At 41.7% G+C, this 25,376-nt stretch overlaps 2 protein-coding genes across 3 annotated transcripts; one reads left to right on the top strand and one right to left on the bottom strand.

Moving 5' to 3' along the window:
• Window positions 1-597: 597 nt before the first annotated feature.
• Window positions 598-15,308, bottom strand: LOC124028906 (ADP-ribosylation factor-like protein 8A). The gene is made up of 7 exons (XM_046340816.1): window positions 14,871-15,308; window positions 4,815-4,895; window positions 4,606-4,679; window positions 4,317-4,410; window positions 3,213-3,280; window positions 3,045-3,115; window positions 598-2,942 (listed from the first exon to the last, which is right to left on the bottom strand). The coding sequence occupies exons 1-7, from the start codon at window positions 14,991-14,993 to the stop codon at window positions 2,887-2,889; spliced, it is 567 nt and encodes a 188-aa protein (XP_046196772.1). The 5' UTR covers window positions 14,994-15,308; the 3' UTR covers window positions 598-2,886.
• Window positions 15,309-15,608: 300 nt separating this feature from the next.
• On the top strand, window positions 15,609-25,341 carry lg03h6orf89 (linkage group 03 C6orf89 homolog). Of its 2 annotated transcripts, none has more exons than XM_046340809.1 (8): window positions 15,609-15,937; window positions 16,485-16,772; window positions 17,137-17,302; window positions 17,415-17,563; window positions 17,747-17,895; window positions 20,564-20,699; window positions 20,810-20,933; window positions 22,511-25,341. In XM_046340809.1, the coding sequence occupies exons 2-8, from the start codon at window positions 16,584-16,586 to the stop codon at window positions 22,591-22,593; spliced, it is 996 nt and encodes a 331-aa protein (XP_046196765.1). In that variant the 5' UTR covers window positions 15,609-15,937; window positions 16,485-16,583; the 3' UTR covers window positions 22,594-25,341. The 2 variants fall into 2 exon arrangements, with proteins under 2 accessions (XP_046196765.1, XP_046196760.1); XM_046340804.1 differs by having other exon boundaries at window positions 16,452-16,772.
• Window positions 25,342-25,376: the final 35 nt, after the last annotated feature.

Raw genomic sequence — 25,376 nt, 5'->3', positions numbered from 1 at the left:
TAAAATGCAATTGTGTTCATTGTCCGTAGATTATGCCTGCCCATAACATAACCTCTCCATGGGGCATTCTGTTCACAACATTGACATCAGCAAACCGCTCGCCCACATGACGCCATACACACTGTCTGCCATCTGCTCAGTACGCTTGAAACCGGGATTCATCTGTGAAGAGCACCCTTCTCCAGCGTGCCAGTGGCCATCGAAGGGGATGCTGAACTGCAGTCAGGTCAAGACCCTGGTGAGGACAACAAGCACCCAAAAAGTCCTGAATGGGGTTACACGTGGTTTACTGTTGTGAGGCCAGTTGGACGTACTGCAAAATTCTCTAAAATGACATTGTAGGTAGCTTATGGTAGAGAAATTAACAATACATTTTCTGTCAACAGCTCTGGTGGACATTCCCAACCATTCTCTCAGCGAAGTGTTTAGCTGTTGTAAGAAAGATGCATCATTAAAACACTTGTAAGCCTAAATTCCATCACTATTGGGAAACTGGGCCCAGGCCTGTTCAGTATTAGGCAAGAAACTCCTGTTTTTAGGCAGAGGAATAAGACCAAGCTGGTCCTTCACTGTCAACCAATAACACATCACTGTCTGTTACCGTAGCGGCAGGGTAGCATGGCAGGTGCATTGTGGAACAAATGACACCTTTCACTTTATTTTAGAGACAAGACCGTTTTTTACTTTGAGGGCTTCAAGCCAATTCACTCATTGTACATTATGTCAGGTACAAACATTCAACTTAAAATAACAAATAGCAACCTTAAACTGGCAATAAGTCAATGGAGTGGTGTTTTAATTAATGATGGGACTAGGAGGTTGCATCTCAATATTCTGAAGGGGCTTCGTCTACTCATCTCCTTTCCTTCATCTGCACTGATATGAAAAGGCAGCATGTGTGAAAGCGATATGGTAGATGGATGCTTTTTTTTCACAAGTCTAGTAGTTCTGTCATGTCTGTGCGGATGAAGGAAAGGAGGAAAGGATTCAAAGAAGAGGAAGCCACGGTAGACTACTGGGAAGCACCCTACACCCTAACTGCATGACACTACATTAAAGGCTGAGCTGAAAACTCCAAATCCAACAAGGAGAAACTGTAGAGGAGCCAACGGCTTGATTCATATTTAGAGTGAATTATCAGACAAAACCTGCTGAAAACAAAAAAAAACAAGTTGGTTATTGTGTGCTTTAATTCATTTCTGTGCCCCGTGAGGTATGTTTAGAACATGATTTTAGTATTGAATCTTGTTTCATGGTTTCATGTTCAAAACATAAAAACAAAGAAACACTAAGACTAAAATAGTTCATAAATATGTCCTCATGAATATTAAACATGGTTATATGAGATGGCACATAGCATTCATTAACATTCATGGACATGTGTTTGTTAGTAACATACATGTCAGACAGAAAAGCTTGTGAATGTCAATGCATGCTAATGTCAGGTGACATAAAAATAGCCAATTAGCTGCAGTTGCCATCTTCAAATATTGTTAAATAACATTAGGAATAGCTAGCTAAATTCTCGGAGAAAATCTTTCAAGGTTGCAATTGTTACACTTTACTTGACCCCTCCATCAAACCTCTCCAAATCCATCAGTTGCCATAAGCAAACATGACTGTTTGACAGGGTCATGTAGGCCTCTAAAGGAAGGTTCAAGTAAATGGTTTCAATTATAGTTTAAACTGATATTGATGATAAGAATATGTACAACTCAAATCAGGGTCTAAAACTACCCCAAATAACACGATATCAATCGTATATTACATTGTTTCAATTCCAAACGCAAAACAGGACTGACTGTGATATGAGAAAATATGTTCAAATAGAGCAGCATCAAGGTGAATAATATGTTTGTTTGGATAAGATGACCATCAAATTGTTTTACTTATTGTCAAGGATATCGAACATGTATAAAACATTATTGAGTTCTGTTGCATCAGTATGGAACAATTCTCTTTGATATCTTGTAAACTTGTGAGCTGACCTCTGTATTAAATGTATACATCCTTCCTATTGAAGAGGAATGCATTTCCTTTCAGTCAGGTAACATGCAAAAGAAATTAGAAATAATTGTGTTCAATAAAATATCAAATCATTGGTCAGAGCTCGTCACCTGATCCAGTAAAAAGACAAAATGGCCACCATGTTGCTATGGGAACAGCTGTGAAGATGCAGGTTAGTAGGCAGAATGAGTGAGTGAGTGTGTGTGTGAGTAGTTTGCACTTTGAACAACACATGATTAATTTAAGCAAGAGAAAATAGATTACCTCCTTGACCAGAACCTCATCAAAATCAGATCCACACTGTACAAGTATAGTACATATATTTTTTTTTAAAGAAACAAATCTATAACAGTCAACGAAAACAAAAGTTGCTCGGTGGCTGACTGTCAAGAGTCCACTTTGTTCAGTCTGAAGTACATGGTGTAAAAAATGCATATAGGTAGAAAACAAAACCATTTAAACAGTGCAAATCATAATTTTTCACACACTCTTTACAAGAATGGAATCAGGTAGAGAGAGGAAGAAGGGCTGTTTTTAAAGAGTAAAATCTAGGGATCTCAGATGGGTAAGAAGAAAGGAGAGCTGAGGATGAGGACAGCCCCTTCTCCTAGTCTCTATCTATTCCATGTTCACAGATCCGAGAAGATTAGATATGTATACATTTGATTTGTATAAAGCATTGTGACGCTGGGTCCATATTCTGACATATTTCTCACACTTATCCAATCCTGTCAGATCTGTTAACACCCAAAGGTGTACGAGATAAAGGAAGGGGCTAGAAATGGAACCAGGGTGATAAGAGAAGGGAAGAGAAGAGGAGGCGTACGGTTGGTCTTAGGGTAGAGGAAGGGGAGAGGGGTTGTCCAGTGAGTTGAGCCCTCATGTTGTTGTCTTCCTGGTTCTGGAATGCTGGATCAGCCACTGTAGTGTGATGTCTGCCAGAGGATAGAAAGTCAATTTGTTTCAAATACTCCAAAGAATCAAAAAGTCCTTATCGGGTAATTAGGTAGTTTTGAATCAACCATTTGTTTTCTCACCAATGTTGTCTTTTTCCTTGCAGGAGATAGAGTAACAGCAGATCTCTCTGTCCTGGATGGCTGACAGGTTCCTAGGTTAGGCAGAGAGGATAGTGTTAGAGAGAAGAAAACTTCACACACATAGTAAGCTTCATTTACAAAAGGAAACGTCACAGCTCCGATACTCACATCCTCTCAATCAGCTCCTTCTCATCCAAGGCACCTGGAACATCTCTTTTGTTCCCTAAAACCAGTACCTGAGAGAGTCCAAGGGAAACCACATGAGTGTTGTCTTTACCAATGCACCTGCCTTTAGGCTTTTCTCCTGCAAACCCATTCCATTTCAACTTTACATTCCACAGGCTTTATAACACACTAACTAGAGCTGATCATTACTGTTGAAAGCCAATATCTGCTAGAGTGGAGAAATAAAAAGGCATTTTGTGAGAATTGTTGTGAGTGGGGGAGTAGCTAGCTAGCCAGACAAACTGTTATTCATCTTCTCCCTCATTTAAAAATGGTTGACAGCCACACTCCACTGCTTTAAATAAACATGTTTTCACACTGGTCAGCTGTAGCATCTGTAGTTAGGGTGACAGTGTGTTAATGCTACTCCTGCCATCCACTCCCTGTCTTTTAGGCCCCTATCATCATCTCAATGAGAGCAATGATGTGTTAAGAGATGGAAGGAGGAAACCTTCTCTCCCCTAACGTTACTCTGAGGATCATCCTGTATGGATCTCACTGCACTGCCCTGGCCTGCTAATGGTCTCCCCCCCAGTTAATACACATCTGGACCCAGACAGACACACACTCCCCTCCCTCTGTCTGTCTGTCTGTCCATCCCTCCCTCCCTCCATCCATCCATCCATCTCTCTTGCAATGCTACAGCACTAGCCTTGGAGATGCTAGTAAAACTAGAAGCATCTGTAATGCTCAAGCACCGCCCACTGTTTCGCTCTCCCTCCATTCCTCTCTCCCCTGTCTCTCTTAAACCTCTATTTCTCTCCCTCCTTACTCCCCCTCGACTTACATCTCACTTACCATCAAACTTCCCCTCCCTTCCCTTTCTGTCTGTCTGTCTCTTCCTCCCTCTCCATCTATCCCTCCCTTTGGTTCGATAAATCAGGCCCACATCACTCAGACACACATTCATTATTCATGTCTGGGCTACAGAGAGAGGGGGTGTTGTTAGGTATGTGACAGATGCCACTATGAGTCTGCTCAGGGTGAGCTTCTGATGCCCAATACCTTCATAATACCTTCACTCATATCGACCACTTCCATACTCACTGGGATCCCCTGTAGCTGGGGTTTGTCTAGGAGGTTGTGTAGTTCGTTCTTCGAGGCCTCAATCTTCTCTGGGTCTGCAGCATCTACCATGTAACTGAGAGAGAGAGCGAGAGAGGCACATGGTGAACAATATGTTTGGAACATCGAATCGCAACAAAATTACAGTATCGGATCACAATACATATAGAATCGTGAGAATTGCAATACATATCTTATCGGCACCTAAGTATCGTGATAATATTGTGTCGTGAGGTCCCTGGCAATTCCCAGCCCTAGTGTGTGTACTTACACAATGACACTGACACCTCGGCAGTATCTTTCCCACATGCTCCGGAATCGAGGCTGACCCCCAATATCCCACAACTGGAGAACAACAGAACACACACAAACACCACTTCAGTCTCAAAAAGGTAGTCGTACAAACACAAACGATCAGTAATACTATCAGCATTAGTACCAAAGGTAAGTGCAGCTCATTATCAAGTCTGATGCTCTGACCTTAATGGTGACGTTGCCCTTGGTGATCTTCCTCATGTTGAAGCCCACTGTAGGAATCATGTCCTCACTGAACTGTCCTGACTGGAGGGAGGGAGGGAGGGAAGGAAGGAGAAGGGGGGTAGATAGACTGTTCAGCAGAGTAACAAACACATTAATCATAACAATGAGTCACTAATTATGTGGAAGTTTGACACATGACCACAAGTCACCTGATCCCGACAACCAGCAGCACCTTCACCACACTCACCAGACTACAGCATAAGATACATGCAGAGAGGTGTGTAAAGACACAGAAATAGGGTTCCTGTACTGTACAAACTCAGGCCTTAATATATGTACATGTGTGGATGTGTGTGGATATGTACATTGTGTGTCACTCTGAAAGCAAGGTGGTAGCACCTTTCATGAAGCAGGATCAATGAGTCATCTAGCTACCTTTGATATATATACACTGTAATAGTCCTAACTTTCTAGACTATAATAAAGAGAAGCTAACATTGTCAAATGAGGTAGTAATACCAATAACATATTCAAGAGGTTTTTCTTTAAACAGAAGAGAGAGAGTTGTTTCAGAGTAAGCTGACAAAAACTCACTGAAATAGCCTACAGGTTCCATGTGTCAAAGTCCTGGTTGATGTCTCATGCTAGGTGTCACTGTGTCTGCTTAGATCACAGTGTTGTTGGGGCTTTCAAAAGTTGACTTTTGGTGCAGGGTGAAGTTGTACCTAGACACTGGTCTTCGGTCAGTTTAGCATTTTCCCCAATCCCTACTAATGGTTAAGGTTAGAATTGGGGGAGCGGAAGCTGAACCTAGATCTGTATCTAGGGGAAACGTCTCCCTTTGAGCTGACATTTCTGACTAGTCATTAATCTGCAGAGCGCTGACACTAGAGGTCAGTCTAGACAGCAGTACTAACAGTAACCTTTTAGGAAAACAATGTATTTAGTTGATCTGATGAGGAAAATATGGAAATGTTCAAATATATGCAGTGGTAATGTCCGTTTAATCTCCAATTATAAATTAGTTTACAATATAAACCTTCCTGTAAGACTCCATTTGAGGCACTTGTAGGTTAACTTGAGAAGAAAGCCTTCGTCTTGTACTGTCAAAATCCTGCTACTCTACTGTCTGTGATGAACAATCCTTTCAAGTTGAGAGCATCATGTGCAGCCATTTCCCCTGCTTCCTATTAAATTAACAAGTCAAAAACGCCTCCGTTGCTGTTGTCCTTGGGCTAAAATTACAAAACAGGTTATTCCACACCATCACCTGATGCACTTCATTTTCTAAGTCAGTTCTCTTGAGGCAAGGTTAAAGCAGTATACTAAGCACAAGTAGGACACTGCTACCCTATACAGCACAAGGCCATATCTCCACTTGACATAAATATGACACTTCCTCAATATAGGGCCTGCTCCTAGCTCAATTTTCTTCCTCCCAAGCCGATGTGTTGACCTGAAGACGTTGTCCTGATCGTATATATTTATATATTTCTTAATTCCTTTATTTTACTTTTAGATGTGTGTATTGTTGTGAATTGTTAGATAATACTGCACTGTTGGAGCTCGGAACACAAGCATTTCACTACATCTGCAATAACATCTGCTAAATATGTCTATGTGACCAATACAATTGGATTTTATTTGGAGGTGTTTCAGACAAGGCTAAAGCACTGGTGGAGCAATGTAACCAGAAACTATATTTCAGCCAGACATACCGACACTTTAATACCAAAGAACTGTAAAGCCAAGAGGGGGTTCATACGGTAAATCCATTTCAATTCAATCACTTTTTGACAACATCCCATTAGATTTAAATGTTACCTCATGGAAGAAGAGGTCAGAAAGTTACTTTTGGAACCTGAATGCCAAAACATTCAGGAGAATGGCTCAAAGTTGGCCCCATTGGCAAAACCCCACCATGCCATGAGACATCCATGTCTTCATTACTGGAAAAGATACATTGAGTTTGATATCATTTAAAAGCTTACAAAAACAGGGTTGTGAAACTACCTGAGAATGTATTCATTTTTTTGTAAAAAAATATATATATAAGAATTCCATTTGACCTTTAACGTCAATTTGCATATGTTGTAGTTACGACCGTACTTCATCTGAGGTTTGTGTTGTGCCCACCTGCTCTTTAATACAGGGTTGGTGTCACTTCAGTCATAGAAATAGAATTCATAGAATGGACCTATCCCCTCAGACCACTGCAATTTAGCTGGTACACCATTGAAATGTAAATGTACATTTTAATTTCTAATTACTACCACAGAAGATGGTGGCCAATCCACCCAATGTCGAATGTCAACTTAAATGATCATCTCTATTCTATTATTTATATGATTTCAATAGGTTTCCTATGGAGGACTGACAATATAATTCAAAACAGATATTCCCATTCAAGTCAACATTCTCTTGTGTGGACCTCCAATCATCTTTGTGGTACGATTTTAAAATATTTACATTTCTATTTGATTCCCATTTTAGTACATGTATCAGCCGTGACACATGTCACCCGCCCTGTATTTAATAGCATGTTGTGTCTTAACTGATGGCGGGGACAACACAAAAACCTCAGATGATGCAAAACAGAGTATAAGCTACAAAGTCACTTTCTGACCACTTCTACAATGAGCAAATATGGAAGGTTTTGTTCAAATCAAAAGGGGTGCTGTCAAAAAGTGATTGAATTTAAATTGATTTAGTCCATACACTTGTGTGCATCTGAAGTGTGTGTAGCCTGTTTGTGTATTTCAAATAATAAATACCCTGATGATCAATTGGGATCAACGGACTCAATGTGATAACAATTAGATCTGTTGTGTATTTCCTAATGCTAAAATATTGTGCTAAAAGTTCACATGGAATCAATCAAAACTGTGGTTTTGACCTAAATCCCTATTTTGATGTAAACTTCCATAACAGTCCAAATTGAATGGAAAGATTTAAAAAAAAAACAGAAATTGGTTTTTTTTTACCATTTCTTCAAAAGGGCAAACATTCCTGTATATACAGTGGGGCAAAAAAAGTATTTAGTCAGCCACCAATTGTGCAAGTTCTCCCACTTAAAAAGATGAGAGAGGCCTGTAATTGTCATCATAGGTAACTATGACAGACAAAATGAGAAAAAAAAATCCAGAAAATCACATTGTAGGAGTTTTAATGAATTTATTTGCAAATTATGGTGGAAAATGTACCCTTTGTTGGCAATGACAGAGGTCAAACTTTTTCTGTAATTCTTCACAAGGTTTTCACACACTGTTGCTGGTATTTTGGCCCATTCCTCCATGCAGATCTCCTCTAGAGCAGTGATGTTTTGGGGCTGTTGCTGGGCAACACAGACTTTCAACTCCCTCCAAAGATTTTCTATGTGGTTGAGATCTGGAGACTGGCTAGGGCACTCCAGGACATTGAAATGCTTCTTACGAAGCCACTCCTTCGTTGCCTGGGCGGTGTGTTTGGGATCATTGTCATGCTGAAAGACCCAGCCACGTTTCATCTTCAATGCCCTTGCTGATGGAAGGAAGTTTTCACTCAAAATCTCACGATACATGGCCCCATTCATTCTTTCCTTTACATGGATCAGTCGTCCTGGTCCCTTTGCACAAAAACAGCCCCAAAGCATGATGTTTCCACCCCCATGCTTCACAGTAGGTATGGTGTTCTTTGGATGCAACTCAGCATTCTTTGTTCTCTAAACACGATGAGTTGAGTTTTTACCAAAAAGTCATATTTTGGTTTCATCTGACCATATGACATTCTCCCAATCTTCTTCTAGATCATCCAAATGCTCTCTAGCAAACTTCAGACGGGCCTGGACATGTACTGGCTTAAGCAGGGGGACACGTCTGTCACTGCAGGATTTGAGTCCCTGGCGGCGTAGTGTGTTACTGATGGTAGGCTTTGTTACTTTGGTCCCAGCTCTCTGCAAGTCATTCACTAGGTCCCCCCGTGTGGTTCTGGGATTTTTGCTCACCGTTCTTGTGATCATTTTGAGCCCACGGGGTGAGATCTTGCGTGGAGCCCCAGATCGAGGGAGATTATCAGTGGTCTTGTATGTCTTCCATTTCCTAATAATTGCTCCCACAGTTGATTTCTTCAAACAAAGCTGCTTACCTATTGTAGATTCAGTCTTCCCAGCCTGGTGCAGGTCTACAATTTTGTTTCTGGTGTCCTTTGACAGCTCTTTGGTCTTGGCCATAGTAGAGTTTGGAGTGTGACTGTTTGAGGTTGTGGACAGGTCTTTTATACTGATAACAAGTTCAAACAGGTGCCATTAATACAGGTAACGAGTGGAGGAGAGAGGAGCCTCTTAAAGATAAAGTTACAGGTCTGTGAGAGCCAGAAATCTTGCTTGTTTGTAGGTGACCAAAAACGTATTTTCCACCATAATTTGCAAATAAATTCATTTAAAAAAATCCTACAATGTGATTTTCTGGATTTTTTTTCTCATTTTATCTGTCATAGTTGAAGTGTACCTATGATGAAAATTACAGGCCTCTCTCAACTTTTTAAATGGGAGAACTTGCACAATTGGTGGTTGACTAAAAACTTTTTTGCCTCACTGTATAAACTCAAAGTCCTATGTAGAAGGTCAACAGCATTAGCCTACAGCCAACCTATTGATTAGATTATGGAGCGACCTCATTATCTTGGGAGGAAATAAGTGAGGCCTTTGTATCACCTTTATAACCACTGAACATCTGACCTTAATATCCCAGCGTATCCAAGAGCATCCCAGAGTATCCCTCTGATCCTCAGGAGAACACTGTCAAGTAGGGCCATTGTCCTCACAACATGGTATCAACATCCCATGAAACTCATTGTTAAGTAAGATGTCATTGTCTGGATATGATGATATAATAAGGGTCCAGAGTTTCCTGACCATGTGACCTGAGTCTAACTTGGAAACGGTGCCTATAGTTTTCCCTGGTCAGGTCACATGCTCCGGAAAGACTCAGGCACCTAGCTATAATATATTGCATTTATATAGCTGATATCACTGGACCCCAGTCTCACATGCTTTACTTGGGGGTATGTCACCTCATCTATCCAATCTGAATTAACCAGAAACACATAGCCTATAGCCTAGCCATCATATCTGTACTTGGATTTCTGAGCATGAGTGGGAGCTTGCTTCAATGCTTTCACAACAACCTGGAAATAGAAATGTAATGTCTAGAATTGATATGGTCCCGTCTCTATTAAGTGGAACCAAACACCATTTCTACTCTATACATCACATCTTAATCTGAACATGTCATCCCAAAATGTTTACGCATTTAAAGATACACATTCTCACTAAGTGGTCATACTGCAGCCACCTACTACCTCTGCCTACTGCCCAGTGTATGGCTGAGTCAGCCTCTGGGCCTTCAGTTGTGTAATAAAAGCAAGACTTAAAGGACACTTAACTGCCGCTCAATGGGACTGTTATGAGACGGATGAGACCACAAAAGGCCCAGATGGGAGGATCTGACAAACAAGGACTGAGTCTCTAAGTCACCGTCTTCCCAAATCCCTGTCTAGCACTCAGTGGGGAGCCAAGACCAGAGCCAACAGCATTCTCATTCCTCTAACAAGACAGCACAACCCCACTCACTGCCACCTGTGGCAGCTAAACAGATACACCATAAGGATCAGTAACCTGGGTATTGGACGGTCTGTGAAACCAGACGGATATGGCCCCCAGACAGTAAGTTTGAAAGCCATGAACTAAACAGTGGGCCTGGGGGTGGTGATGGGGCTGGGTAATGGGACGAGGCTGGGTAATGGGATGAGGCCAGATAATGGGATGAGGCTGGACCTGGGGCTGTGGATGGAGCAGGGGCTGGGTAATGGATGAGGATTGGGCTCAGGTGATGCTGGAACAAGGGCAGAGTCTGAGGCATGGTCTGGGAATGTGGCTGGGCGATTGGGCTCAGCTGGAGCAGGTAGATGCAAGAATGGCACCGGAGGAGATGGCTGCCAGTTTACGGGCTCATAAGCCAATTGTGCTATTGTGTGTGTTTTTGTAACTTATTTTGTACATAATGTTTCTGCCACAGTCTCTTATGACCAAAAAGAGCTTCTGGATATCAGGACAGCGACTACTCACCTCGTAGTGGACAAAAAATAAATCTTTAACGAGTCAGATGAGAAGGATTTACTTGAGACACCCAACAAGGCCCAAATCCCTCTCATTCGAAAGAGATATCAGGGACGTAGGTCAGGGTGCCTTGTAAGGATCCAACAGCGAGTGGTAATCTGCCTCTACCATCAGTCCTATGAGCGAACGTACAATCATTGGATAACAAAATAGACGAGCTAAGATCACGTATATCCTACCAACGGGACATTAAGAACTGTAATATCTTATGTTTCACCGAGTCGTGGCTAAACGACAACATGCATAACATACAGCTGCCAGGGTTTGCGCTGCATCGGAAAGATAGAACAGCTGCCTCCAGTAAGACAAGGGGTGGCGGTCTGTGTAAATCTGTAAACAACAGCTGGTTCATAAAATCTTATATTAAGGAAGTATCAAGGATTTTCTCACCTGGGGTAGAGTATCTCATGATAAGCTGTAGACCACACTCTTTACCAAGAATTTTCATTATATGTTTCATAGCTGTCTATTTACAACCACAAACCAATGCTGGCACTAAGAGCGCACTCAATGAGCTGTATTCCGCCATAAGCAAACAGGAAAACGTTCATCCAGAGGCGCCGCTCCAAGTGGCCAGGGACTTTAATGCAGGGAAACTTAAATCAGTTTCACCTCATTTCTACCAGCATGCTAAATGTGCAACCAGAGGAGAACAAAAACAACTCTAGAACACCTTTACTCCGCACACAGAGACACGTACAAAGCTCTCCCTCGGCCTCCATTTGGCAAATCTGACCATAATTTTATCCTCCTGATTCCTGCTTACAAGCAAAAACTAAAAAAGGTAGGAAGCACCAGTGACTCGGTAAATAAAGAAGTGGTCAGATGACGCAGATGCTAAGCTACAGGACTGTTTTGCTATCACAGACTGGAACATGTTCCGGGATTCTTCCGATGGCATTGAGGAATAAACCACATCAGTCACTGGCTTCATCAATAAGTGCATTGATGACGTCGTCCCCATACTGACCGCACGTACATACCCCAACCAGAAGCCATGGATTACAGGCAACATCCACACTGAGCTAATGGGTAAAGCTGCTGCTTTCAAGGAGCGGGACTCTAACCCGGACACTTATAAGAAATCACACTATTTGTATTTATTTAACCTTTATTTAAGGTTATGCCCTCCGATGAACCATCAAACAGGAAAAGTGTCAAAGGACTAAGATTGAATCGTACTACACCAGCTCCGACACTCGTTGGATGTGGCAGGGCTTGCAAACTTTTAGACCACAAAGGGAAGCACAGTCGCGAGCTACCCAGTGACACGGGCCCACCAGACGAGCTAAAATACTTTTATGCTCGCTTTGAGGCAAGCGACACTGAAGCATGCATGAGAGCATCAGCTGTTCCAGACGGTTGTGTGATAACCCTCTCCATAGCTGATGTGAGTAAGACCTTTAAACAGGACAACATTCACAAGGCCGCAGGGCCAAATGAATTACAGCATGTGCTGACCAACTGGCAAGTGTCTTCACTGACATTTTCAACCTGTCCCTGTCTGAGTCTGTAATACCAACATGTTTCAAGCAGACCACCATAGTCCCTGTGGCCAAGAACACTAAGGCAACCTGCCTAAATGACTACCGACCCGTAGCACTAACATCTGTAGCCATGAAGTGTATGAACTGTAGCCATGGCTCACAATAACACCATTATGCTAGAAACCCTAGACCCACTCCAATTTGCATTCTGCCCCAACAGATCCACAGATGATGCAATTTCTATTGCACTCCACACTGCCCTTTCCCACCTGGACAAAAGGAACACCTATGTGAGAATTCTATTCATTGACTAAAGCTCAGCGTTCAACACCATAGTTCCCTCAAAGCTCATCACTCAGCTAAGGATCCTGGGACTAAACAGCTCCCTCTGAAACTGGATCATGGAATCCCTGACGGGCCGCCCCCAGGTGGTAAGGGTAGGTAGGCCTCATCACAGACAATGATAAGACAGCCTAGGAGGTCAGAGACCTGGCCGTGTGGTGCCAGGATAACAACCTCTACCTCAATGTAAATGTAATGTGATAAAGACAAAGGAGATGATTGTGGACAACAGGAAAAGGAGGACCGAGCACAACCTCATTCTCATCGACATGGCTGTTGTGGAGCAGGCTGAGAGCTTCAAGTTCCTTGGTGTGCACATCACCAAACTACCATGGTCCAAACACACCAAGACAGTTGTGAAGAGGGCATGAAAAAGCCTATTCCCCCTCAGGAGACTGAAAAGATTTGACATGGGTCCTCAGGTCCTCAAAAGGTTCTACAGCTGCACTAACGAGAGCATTCTGACTGGTTGCATCAGTGCCTGGCATGGCAACTGCTCAGCCTCCGACCGCAAGGCACTACAGAGGGCAGGGCGTACGGTCTAGTACATCACTGGAGCCAAACTTCTTGCCATCCAGGACCTCTATACCAGGTGGTGTCAGAGGAAGGCTCTAAAGATTGTCAAAAGACTCCAGACACCCTAGTCATAGACTGTTCTATCTGCTACCGTACGGCAAACGATACCGGGGCACAAAGTCTAGGTCCAAAAGGCTTCATAACAGCTTCTACCTCCAAACCATAAGACTCCTCAACACCTAATCAAATGGCTACCCAGACTACTTGCATTGCCCACCCCTCCACCCCCTCTTTTACACCGCTGCTACTCTCTGTTTATTATCTATGCATAGTCACTTTAACTCTACCTACATGTACATATTACCTCAATTACCTCAACTAACTGGTGCCCCCACACATTGACTCTGTACCGGTACCCCCTATATATAGCCTCGCTACTGTTATTTTACTGCTGCTCTTTAATTTCTTTTTTGACTTATATATTTTTTTACTTAACACTTATTTTTCTTAAAACTGCATTGTTGTTTAAGGGCTTGTAAGTAAGCATTTCACTGTAAGGCCTACACCGGTTGTATTCGGTGCATGTGACAAATGTCCAGGTTGAATTTATGTGCTCTGACTGTAAAGGTGTGAATTTATACACATGTGACCTTCTTCTGCACAAGCCTGGTTTTATGCGTGTTCTTAGAGGGAATACTCATCAGCACCGGTAGAAGGGTGAACAAAACACACGTCTACAGTATTAACACAAATTCTAACAATAAAGATAGGGTATTCATTTCCTCTTCATTCAACATACCATTCATAAAGTTGTAGAATTGACAAACCATTATACATCCATCAACCTACTACCACACTGCAGATGATATCACTACAATCCCACAAATCCTCATCAGGCCAACAGGAGTCAAATGAGGACCCACACTGAATGGAGCAGGTGGAAGGGCTGTTGTTGTCATAAAGGAGTAACAAATGAGGGCTCTGGGTGATACAATGAATACAGTCAAAGAGGAAGCATGTATTTGAGGCTAATGTATTTAGCAGCCCAACTGTCATGTAGCCTACGGCATTGTGCGACCTAGTGTAGCCTGCAGTGTGGAGCACTAGGTTGTGTAACTCTGGTTTACAACGAAATAACAGTGCCCCATTTCAAGGTTGTAATGCTTGTATTTCACGACAGCATAAACTAGGACGTCACTTGTGATGTCGTCATCACTACTAGCGAACACATCATATGATGAAATAGTCAGCCAGTCTCCATCCCTCAATAAATCAAATAGGCCAATTAATATAGCCTACCATCCGTCCTATTCGCAATTAAATACGACCATTATTCACTCCACACACATATAGCATATTTTTTTTCTGCCTAGGTCGAAAAGGTCCTGATTACAAATAATACTGCGACACTGTAGCAATTAAAGGGTGGAGTGGCGTTTCAATCACGGGACCGCTACTTTGTACCACGGTCTATTCCCGTCGTAAATCGGTGCACACTAATGACTGTAGTTATATGAAGGCGTATACAGACACAGAACGAGTAAACAGCGAAATTACCGCTATCACGTTCACGAAGGTTGTCTTTCCCGAATACTGCAGACCGACCAGTGTCAATTCCATCTCTTCCTTCCAAAATAGCTGCTTGAACCAGTCCAACAGCTTGTTAAAGAGGGCTATCATCTTGAGAGAGCGGCTAGGAGCTGGTAGCAAAATATCAGCTGACTGGCTGTCTTCACCGCCGCGGCGCTCAAAGGTCTTTAATTTTCGGTCTTTAAAAATCGCAATATAAACGGCGGTGTTTTGACTTTACGCCTTTTAATGAATGACAATCGCTTTGAAGCCTCGTATTTTCCTGAGGTCGGTATTGCTTTGCTTCACTTCTTTCCTTCCTCATTGGGTGGGGTTTTAGATCCACTCACAGCTGATCCGAGAAACAATGCGCTGAGGGGCGCTTTGGGGAAAGATTCAACGGGTCCAGCTTAGTTGCGATCCACTCACGAAAATGCGCCCTCTGCCGATTGATAAAATAGCTGCATATTACAAAAACATATTACATTTAGTGACAAAGCAGATTCATCAACACATTTCTCATATACATGTAAAAAAAAATATATATATATATATATACTGCCAATACAAAAAGAACAAGTGTATTAATATAGACTATATAATTCATATTTTACCAATTGTTTTTTTTAAACATCAATCTTGAGTTTTACTACACGAATCTGCTGTTGACAGTCTCAAGGTGAATCTGTCCAACAGGGAAGTCAAGTGACATCGGTAAATTCTGGTTTCCATTAGTTACCACAGCCACAAAGTCAAATTGTCTATAGGCCTATCATAAAAGTTTATGAAAACAAACATTTAGGTTGGGGTTAGGCATAAGATTTGCAGTGTGATTAAAGTTAGGTTTAAAATATGATTTTAAGAAGATAAATTGTAGAAATTGGCGGAGGTGGTTATGACTTTAAGGCTGTGGTAACTAGTGACGACCGCAAATTCTCAAACAGCAGGCAAGTGGGAAAGGTTGATTGGTCAACACGAAGCTAAATATGAACGAGACAATAGATCTGTAAAAAATAAAAAATAAAAAACATTTTAAAAAACATTTTAAAAAACCGGTGAGTTCAAGATCACTGTTTGAAATATGACGTTTCCTTGATCTTATGAAATCTAGCTAGCTATACCTGTTAAAGGTAGAACAGCTAAGTTAGGGTCTTAGCCAATTAGCAAGCTAACGTTAGCATTGTTTATTTGTTTACCCCACTGCTGTCGCTGGCACACTCACTGTATGATAAAGGTAAAACGACAACGTTAGAATAACATAAATATATACAATGGTTAGATTGACATCGAGTTGAACTTAGTAACGTTAGATGCGTTCTGTACATAGTGGATTTCTAAGGAAATATTTATCTGCCTGTTTAGCTTCTGTCCAACGTTCTTTTTTTAACCTCTCAATTGTTTGTTGATATTGTTCACACATGCAAATGACTACTTATTGCATACAGTTCACATGGGCCTCTGAATGCATGTGTTGACATTGACACGGTGTCTGTTTTGACCACAGTCCAATGCCATGTTCAGCCAAATAATCAGGATTGTTTGTGTATCTTCTGTCTGGGGCTTTGGAAGTGCTGTCTTACCAACCTCTTCAACTTCAAACAGGGAAGACAATATGAGTGACGCAGCTGCAACCGGAAGGCTAGAGGCACTGTCCTCCTAAATTAACTGTTGACTGAAATCAGTTGGACCACATTGTTTGCCATGGGCACCACACTGAGTGAGCCTTGCATCTACGACAAGCTGTCTGAGAGCATCGATATTCTCCGCCAGTCGGGGTATCGCTATGGCATGTCAGAGAGGGAGATCGAGAAGTTTATCAAACAAGTCTTGGAGACCAACGAGCCTCGAAGAGATCCACCACAATTCCCCATCCTTCGAGCCACCATCAAGGTAAGATGCGCACACACACACACACTCATGTAAGATCATACCCTGGGACTGTCTAAAACGCACTTGCCCATCGGGAAAGTCAGGAGTATTTTTGGGTTGCCCAAAGATTGATTGCTTGCAGAAAAATCTAAAGTGGATATTTGCACCTACATGGGAGGAACCAGAAAGAACAGACTGCTAGAATTCTTTGCATTTTGTTTGTTATCAGTAAAACACTATCACCTACCCAATGGGGAAACCACAGAGCAGGCTCATCTTGCAAGATTGCTCAGGTCACTTGCCCTGGTCAATAAGGCAACCCTTAATATCAATCCCTGCATTGATGAACCATCCTCTCACTAGTTCCTCTTTTTCCATACTGTAGTTTGTGGTAGCAGTAGGCTTTCTGGTGGTGGTGGTGCTGGCCTTCACTTACCCCCAGACTCGGCCCCAGCTAGGTGTGACGTACACGGGAGGACATAACTGGTCCTCCCCCCTCAGCCACATCAGACTGCTGGCTCTGCCCATTGCCAAGAAATACAACCTGCAAGGTACAGTAAGTCTAAAACACCATTTTAGACACTATTCATAGTTGTTCAGTATAGACAATGGGTCTTTGTTCCTAGCCAGTGTGTGTAACAGCAGCTTCTCTCTCTCCTGTAGGTTTCCATGAGTGGTGGAGTGCAGGGGCTCTGCGACAGGGCCTGGTCAACTGTTCTGGCTGTGCTGAGGTATCCTCTGTGCTGGAGGTCCCTGAGACACTCAGAGAGTCTGCAGCCATGCGCAGAGGTCCACAGCCTGTGCTGCTCAAGGTACGACCACCACTAACAATAAAGAAAGACTGAAAAACAACAATTTACCTGAAAGTGAGGGTCAAGTCTGCTCATTGTTTACGGATCCACCACAGAATTATCTTTATTGAGCTAGTTCATTTAGCTAACATCAGCAGTTAGTCTCACGGCTGTGCCTGACATATGTCCTCTGTCTTTATGTAGGGTGGGGAGTCTCTGTGTCTGCACAGGCAGCAGCTAGAGGAGCTCTACTCAGCCCACTCCAGCTCCATGAGTATACTACTGGAGGAAGATAACCTACTGTCACATGATGAGGGTTTTCCACAGGGCCCCGCAAACTTTACCCTGCTCTGGTACATTTTCATTACATTTGACATTTTAGACATTTAGCAGATTGGGAAATTAATACCCGCCAAATGCGGGTAGATTTTGGCATTGGCGGGTAAAAATATCACCAGCCACATTGGCGGGTAAAAGTATCACCAGCTACATTGGCGGGTAAAAATATCACCAGCCACATTGGCGGCTGGTCACACAGCATTTGGGAACATTTTTTAAATATGTATTTAAATTTTATTTTAAACCGAAGCCCAAATGTAGAAGTTGGTCAAATTGACATGAAATGCTACTAAAGTGTGGCTTTGTCCTCATGTTTCTTGGCTAGTTGTTCAATATTATTTTGTGTTTTCTGCAACTGTCTGACACTGAGATTCTCAATCTCATCCCTGACAGATACTGAGTGCTGCCACCACAGTAATGGCCTGCCCTTAAAGGGGCAGCTGAAAAATTGTGTCACCTAATCACTCAAATATTTGGGGGTACATTGTGCTTGATTGAGCATGGAACACTGCAAAAACCTTTTTATTCATAAATGTTTAGTCATGTCTTATCATTAAGAGACTCACACAATTTAATTGTGCTCCTGAATTTATTTGTGTGCTCATAAATAAACATATGTACCCTGAAGTAATAATAATTAACAAGTCGTATCACTCAGAATTTTGTGGCGGGGAAGGCACTTGTTGATTTTCAGTTGTAGAATTGTTACTTTTTACTATTGTATCTAAATGATTTATTTGACATACATTGGTTAAAAGACAGGTCACAAAAATGAAATTGAATTCAGCAATATACCACATTACAAAGCATACTCATCTGTCATTTGTGATTTTTGGTGTGATTATGATGAAAAAACACTTAGGCTGGTAAGAAAATAAGAGTGACTGGTAGATTTGTTTTGATCTGCATGCCACAGTGGCCGTTGGAACAAAAAGTACTATTTCCACCCTGGGTCTTATCTAGAGTGACTTAGAGGAGCAATTAAGGTTTAAGTGCCTTGCTCAAGGGCACATCGATTTTTCACCTAGTTGGCTCTGGGATTCGAACCAGAGACCTTTCTGGGATACAGGCCCAACGCTCTTAACCGCTAGGCTACCTGGTGTGTGTGTGCATGCATATGTAGATAAACACAGACACACAACTACACACACATGCAGTGCATTTGGAAAGTATTCAGTTCCCTTTTCCACATTTTGTTACATTAGACTTATTATAAAATTGAATAAAAAAATGTTTTTTCTTAGCAATCTACACACAATACCCCATAATGACAAAGTGAAAACAATGTTTGCAAATGTTAAACAGATACCTTATTTCCATAATGATTCAGACCCTTTGCTATGAGATTTGAAAGTTGAAAGTTTCCATTGAACATCCTTGCTGTTTCTACAACTTAATTGGAGTCCACTTGTGGTAAATTCAATTGATTAGACATGAATTGGAAAGGCACACACCTGTTTATATAAGGTTACACAGTTGACAGTGTATGTCAGAGCAAAAACCAAGCCATGAGTTTGAAGGAATTGGCCGTAGAGCTCTGAGACAGGATCTGGGGAAGAGAAAAAAATGTCTGCAGCATTGAAGGTCCCCAAGAACACAGTGGCCTCCATCATTCTGAAATGGAAGAAGTTTGGAACCACTAAGACTCTTCCTAGAGGCCCCGCCCGTCCAAACTGAGCAATCGCGGGAGAAGGGCCTTGGTCAGTTCCTCTGTGAAGATGGGAGAACCTTCCAGAAACCCAACCATCTCTGCAGTGTCCAGATGGAAGCCACTCTTCAGTAAAAGGCACATGACAGCCCCCTTGGAGTTTGCCAGGCACCTAAAGGACTCTGAACATGAAAAACAATATTCTCTGGTCTGATGAAATTAAGATTAAACTCTTTGGCCTGAATGCCAAGTGTCATGTCTGGAGGAACCCAGGCATCATCCCTACGATGAAGCATGGGGGTGGCAGCATCATGCTGTGGGGATGTTTTTCAGCGGCAGGGACTGGACGACTTGTCAGGATTGAGGGAAAGTTGAACGATGCAAAGTACAGAGAGAGATCCTTGATGAAAACCTACCCCGGACATCCTACTGGGGCAACAGTTCACCTTCTAACAGGACAGCGACCCTAAACACACAGCCAATACAATGCAGGAGTGGCTTCGGGCAAGTCTGAATGTCCTTGAGTGGCCCAGCCAGAGCCCGGACTTGAACCCGATTGAACACCTCTGAAGAGACTTGACAATAGCTGTGCAGCAACCTGACAGAACTAGAGAGGATCTGCAGAGAAGACTGGGAGAAACTCCCCAAATACAATTGTGGTGTCATACCCAAGAAGACTCAAGGCTGTAATCACTGCTAAAGGTGCTTCAATAAAGTACCTACTAATGAGTCAGACTACTTATGTAAATGTGATATTTAAAAATAAACATGCATTAGCAAAAATCTCTAACCTGTTGGCTTTGTTGTTATGGGGTATTGTGTGTAGATTGAGGGGAATATACATGTTTTTAGAATAAGGCTGTAACGTAACAATGTGGGGGGGAAATCAAGGGGTCTGAATACTATTTCTGACTGCACTGTAATGAGCATGACTTGGTCACTTTAAAAACATGTCTCCAAGGAAAGAAAACAAGGAAGCATTTCTGTTATTCTCATCTGACTAAATCACCTCTCCTCCGCCCTCCACTCCTTAGGAGGTTTGCATCTGGTGCCAGAGAGAAGGTGTTGAGGTGGCTGTTCCCCAAAGCTGAGCTATGTCCTCTACTGGATAGCGCTGGAACAACACTGCAGCGTTGCATGGTCACACATAATGCCAACTCTCAGAGCAGAGTGAGTCTGGCCTCTAACACAGCCCAAATATACAAACATGCATGTTTGTTGTTATGGTGTTTGGTGTGATTCAGCAGCATGTTGGTACAGTGGTATTGTGTGTGTTTTAGGGGGTGCGTGTGCTGGGCTGGCTGGTGGTAGGAGAAGGGCTACCCACGGTTCGAGTGGTCCCTGTCCACCGCTGTCAAAAACACTGTAGCTCCTTCAACCTCTGGCTGGGACCGGGAGATATGGGTGAGAACACAAACGTACTTAGATGTATACTGTGTTTATTTTTTAGTTCATTAATTGAATATGGTGTGTTTGTGCTAGAGGTTGACCGATTAATCGGAATGGCCAATTTAATTAGGGCCGATTTCAAGTTTTCATAACAATCGGCATTTTTGGACACCGACTATGGCCGATTACATTGCACTCCACGAGGAGACTGCGTGGCAGACTGACTACCTGTTCTGAGAGTGCAGCAAGGAGCCACAGTAAGGTGCTAGCTAGTATTAAACTTACCTTATAAAAAACAATCAATCTTAACATTCACTAGTTAACTACACATGGTTGATGATAATACTAGTTTATCTAGCTTGTCCTGCATTGCATATAATCGATACGGTGCCTGTTAATTTATCATTGAATCACAGCCTACTTATTTAACAAAAGTGCATTTGTGAAAAAAGCACAATCGTTGTACGGATGTACCTAACCATAAACATCAATGCCTTTCTGAAAATCAATACACAAGTATATTTTTTTAATAATATTGCCTGGTAACATGAATTTATCTAGGGAAATTGTGTCACTTCTCTTGCGTTCATTGCACACAGAGTCAGGGTACATGCAACAGTTTGGGCCGCCTGGCTCGTTGCGAACTAATTTGCCAGAATTTTACATAAGTATGACATAATATTGAAGGTTGTGCAATGTAACAGCACTATTTAGGCTTATGGATGCCACCCGTTAGATAAAATACGCAACGGTTCTGTATTTCACTGAGAGAATAACCGTTTTGTTTTTGAAATAATAGTGTCCGGTTTTGACCATATTAATGACCTAAGGCTCATTTCTGCGTGTTATTTCTTACAATTAAGTCTAGGATTTGATAGAGCAGTCTGACTGAACGGTGGTAGGCAGCAGCGGGCTCATAAGCATTCATTCAAACACTTACCTGCGTTTGCCAGCAGCTCTTCGCAATGCTTCAAGCATTGAGCTGTTTATGACTTCAAGTCTATCAACTCCTGAGATTAGGCTGGCAATACTAAAGTACCTATTAGAACATCCAATAGTCAAAGGTATATGAAATACAAATGGTATAGAGAGAGAGTCCTATAATAACTACAACCTAAAACTTCTTACCTGGGAATATTGAAGACTCATGTTAAAAGGAACCACCAGCTTTCATATGTTCTGAGCAAGGAACTTAAACGTTAGCTTTTTTACATGGCATGTGTTACACTTTTACTTTCATCTCTAACACTTTGTTTTTGCATTATTTAAACCAAATTGAACATGTTTCATTGTTTATTTGAGACTAAATTGATTTAATTTATGTATTATATTAAGTTAGTAAGTGTTCATTGGTCATTCAGTATTGTTGTAATTGTCATTATTATAGATGTATATACATTTTTTTTAAACGGTCGATTTAATTGGTATCTGCTTTTTTTGGTCCTCCAATAATCCGTGTTGGCGTCGAAAAATCATAATCGGTCGACCTCTAGTTTGTGCTAGGCTGTAACAAAATCCTTTTTTAAAAACGTATGTTTATAGACCTATACAAGTTTGCATTTAGTTTGACCTTTGTGCTTTGACCCTGCCAGTATATGCTGACCCGCGCTACTGGCAGATGGAGCTGTTCCCCGGCCGAGACCAGAACATTGTTTGTGACGGTTCCACTTTCTGAGGGAGGAGAGGAAAAACTGAACGAGACAGAATGGGAGTAAAGGGGAGGAGGATGGAGGGTTTGGACTTGCCATCCAGAACTCTTAAACCCTCACTCCAGTCCAGACTTCTTACTGGCTGAGAATATATCACTTCCTGTGATTGGACCTTTTAACTGTCCCTTGTAGGCTTGTCCCACCCTCCTCTCTAGGTCTGGAAAAGTATACTTTCCACAGGCACAAAAGAGACTGAAGTTTCCCCTAATACTACACGCAGCCCTAGCCCCTACTGTTCTCTTGCCTAATACCAAACCAATCCCTAAACCTCACCCCTCTCTGGCCTAATATCAAACTCATCTCTAGCCCCTACCTGTGCCTCTTCATTGATATCCCTTCACAGATCTGCGGTAACTGGATGATTATAAGCAGGGAGGGACCACACTCGGGCTGGGAGATGTGTGTTGGTTAGGAAGAGGCTGGAACGTTCTCCCATTCAGCCCAAAGAAGAGAAATGGAGAGGGTGACTGAACTCATTTTTTGGAACATCAGAAGGCCTTTGCTCCTATGCTGTGTTCAGTTGGAATGTTCAAGATTATTTCGGTTATGTATTTTTTTTTGCGATCAAATCACATCCAGAATTGGACAGTTTTGCAGTGCTGTCCTCCCTCATCTACTCACTTATGAACTGGTCTGTATTCATCTAAGTTCAACATGTCGCTGCTAGTGTAACAATGACAGTTGGTTAGGAGGATGTGTCAAATTGATTTCGACATTTAAGGTGAATTGCTTTTGACAACAAAGTGCAGAAATTGTATTTAATATATAGTTGACAGTAAGTGCTTGTGCCATAATTTTAAATGCTGTATGTTAATGTTCTTTTCACTTATTGTTTTTGTTTTGTCTCTGCTTTTTTCCCCTGTCGTCCATCCGCCCATGTAAGCACTTTAGCTATCCGGAACTTGTTGACAATGTCAGTGTTTGATGTTGTGTCACACTGTCGCTGTTCTGACATTTGATCCTGTTCTATTGCTGAACATAATATTTATACAGTTTTAATCTCTCAGAATTCACAATTTTACACAATGTCAAGATATGGCCATATTGTTAAGTTATACATTGTCACCGTTTTAAGTAAATCTGTTTTTAGACTTGTCACTTTGGTTTTCTCAATGCATCAATAACAATGTGATTATGTACTGGTAACTGCCAAAATAAAGGAAACTCTTGAGTAAATGAGGGATACAAAGTATATTGAAAGCAGGTGTGGTTCCTCAGTTAATTAAATAACATTCCATCATGCTTAGCGTCATGTATAAAAATGCCCAGTTGCCCATTATCTACCACGGCTAGAAGAAGAGATGTCAGTGACTTTGAAATAAGGGTCTCAAAGGAGCATAGGGGGTTTAAGTGGTGTGTCACCAGATCTCAACTCAATTGAATACATGGGAAATTCTGGAGCAGCACCTGAGACAGCGTTTTCCTCCAACAAAACAGCAAATTATGGAATTTCTCGTGGCAGAATGGTGCCTCCAATAGAGGTCCAGACACTTGTTGAATTTATGCCAAGGCTCATTGAAGCTGTTCTGGTGGCTCAACACCATATTAAGACACTATGTTGGTGTTTCCTTTATTTGAGAAGGTACCTGTGTATTTTCAAGGGAATTCTGTTATCAGAGCTGCTTTTATTATTTTGTCATGTTCAAATGATGTCCATGTATTGAAGCCTAAACTATTAACAGTGGTTATTACAGTTAGACTTCATGACTGGGGATGTATTGGCATGTACTACTGCCATATTGTGTATATACATACTGTGAATGCAACTGTTCTTTGGTAGTACACATATCCAATTCCCTTTGTATGAACTCTGAGGATAGTGCCAAAAATGTCCTTATTTGAGTCAGTTTTCTGGGTGGATAACCCAGTCTGAAACCCAGTTGGGTGGTGTTTGATCTCTTTACTCGAAGCCCAGTTGGGTGGGTGAGATCTTTATCATTGTCTTTGCTGCTCAAAGTATATTTGTGGTTCAAGTCCCTCAGCTTTCACCAACCGCTATCATCTCCTTCCTGATCCTGAAAAATTTGCCTTGAGTTCAAGCTTGCCTTTTTCTTATCACGCCTTACTTAGAGTATGTTAAATTATTATTTTTTTTTTCTGTTAGCAAGGTTAAGACTACTACTAATGTTGTCCTTCAAGCAGGCTGCACTGGATACTTTGATGAAAACAGGGTAATGTATGTCGCAGCCTTTAAAGCTGCAATATTTAACTTTCTGGGCCACCTGACCAAATTCACATAGAAATGTGAGTTATATATCTGTCATTCTCATTGAAAGCAAGTCTAAGAATTGGTAGTAGAGTTATGTGATGGATTTCTATTCTTCCCATTCTTACATTTTGTTTGTGTGCCTTTTACTTTCAGTTTGTACATCAGCTGAAAATACAATTAAGACAATTCAACTTGTTTAAATTGGCTTTGAATAATAGCTTTGTATGATCAAATTGCAATGTGAGTCAAGGTTTACACACACAACCAAAACAAGTGTGTGTGTGCGTACGTGTGCGTGTCTAATAGGTGTCATGGAAATCCACACTGATTTGACCATTGTATTTTCAGATATCCCTTGAAAAAATGAGACCTTATAAAATGTGCAATAATCTGTGTTGGATTGTAATCAGAGAGCATTATATCAAATAGTTTGATTTTCTGCACTCTTGTCAGATGCTGAATGTTTATATAATGTTTATAAATAAATGTTTTCTGCTCTACTGTGTGCTGTGTTGCTTGTCAGTTATATGCAGAGATTGA

Source organism: Oncorhynchus gorbuscha, linkage group LG03 (genome assembly GCF_021184085.1).
Source record: "Oncorhynchus gorbuscha isolate QuinsamMale2020 ecotype Even-year linkage group LG03, OgorEven_v1.0, whole genome shotgun sequence".
NCBI lineage: Eukaryota > Metazoa > Chordata > Actinopteri > Salmoniformes > Salmonidae > Oncorhynchus > Oncorhynchus gorbuscha.
Note: the sequence above shows the minus strand (reverse complement) of the source record. Positions and strands in the feature narration are given on the sequence as shown.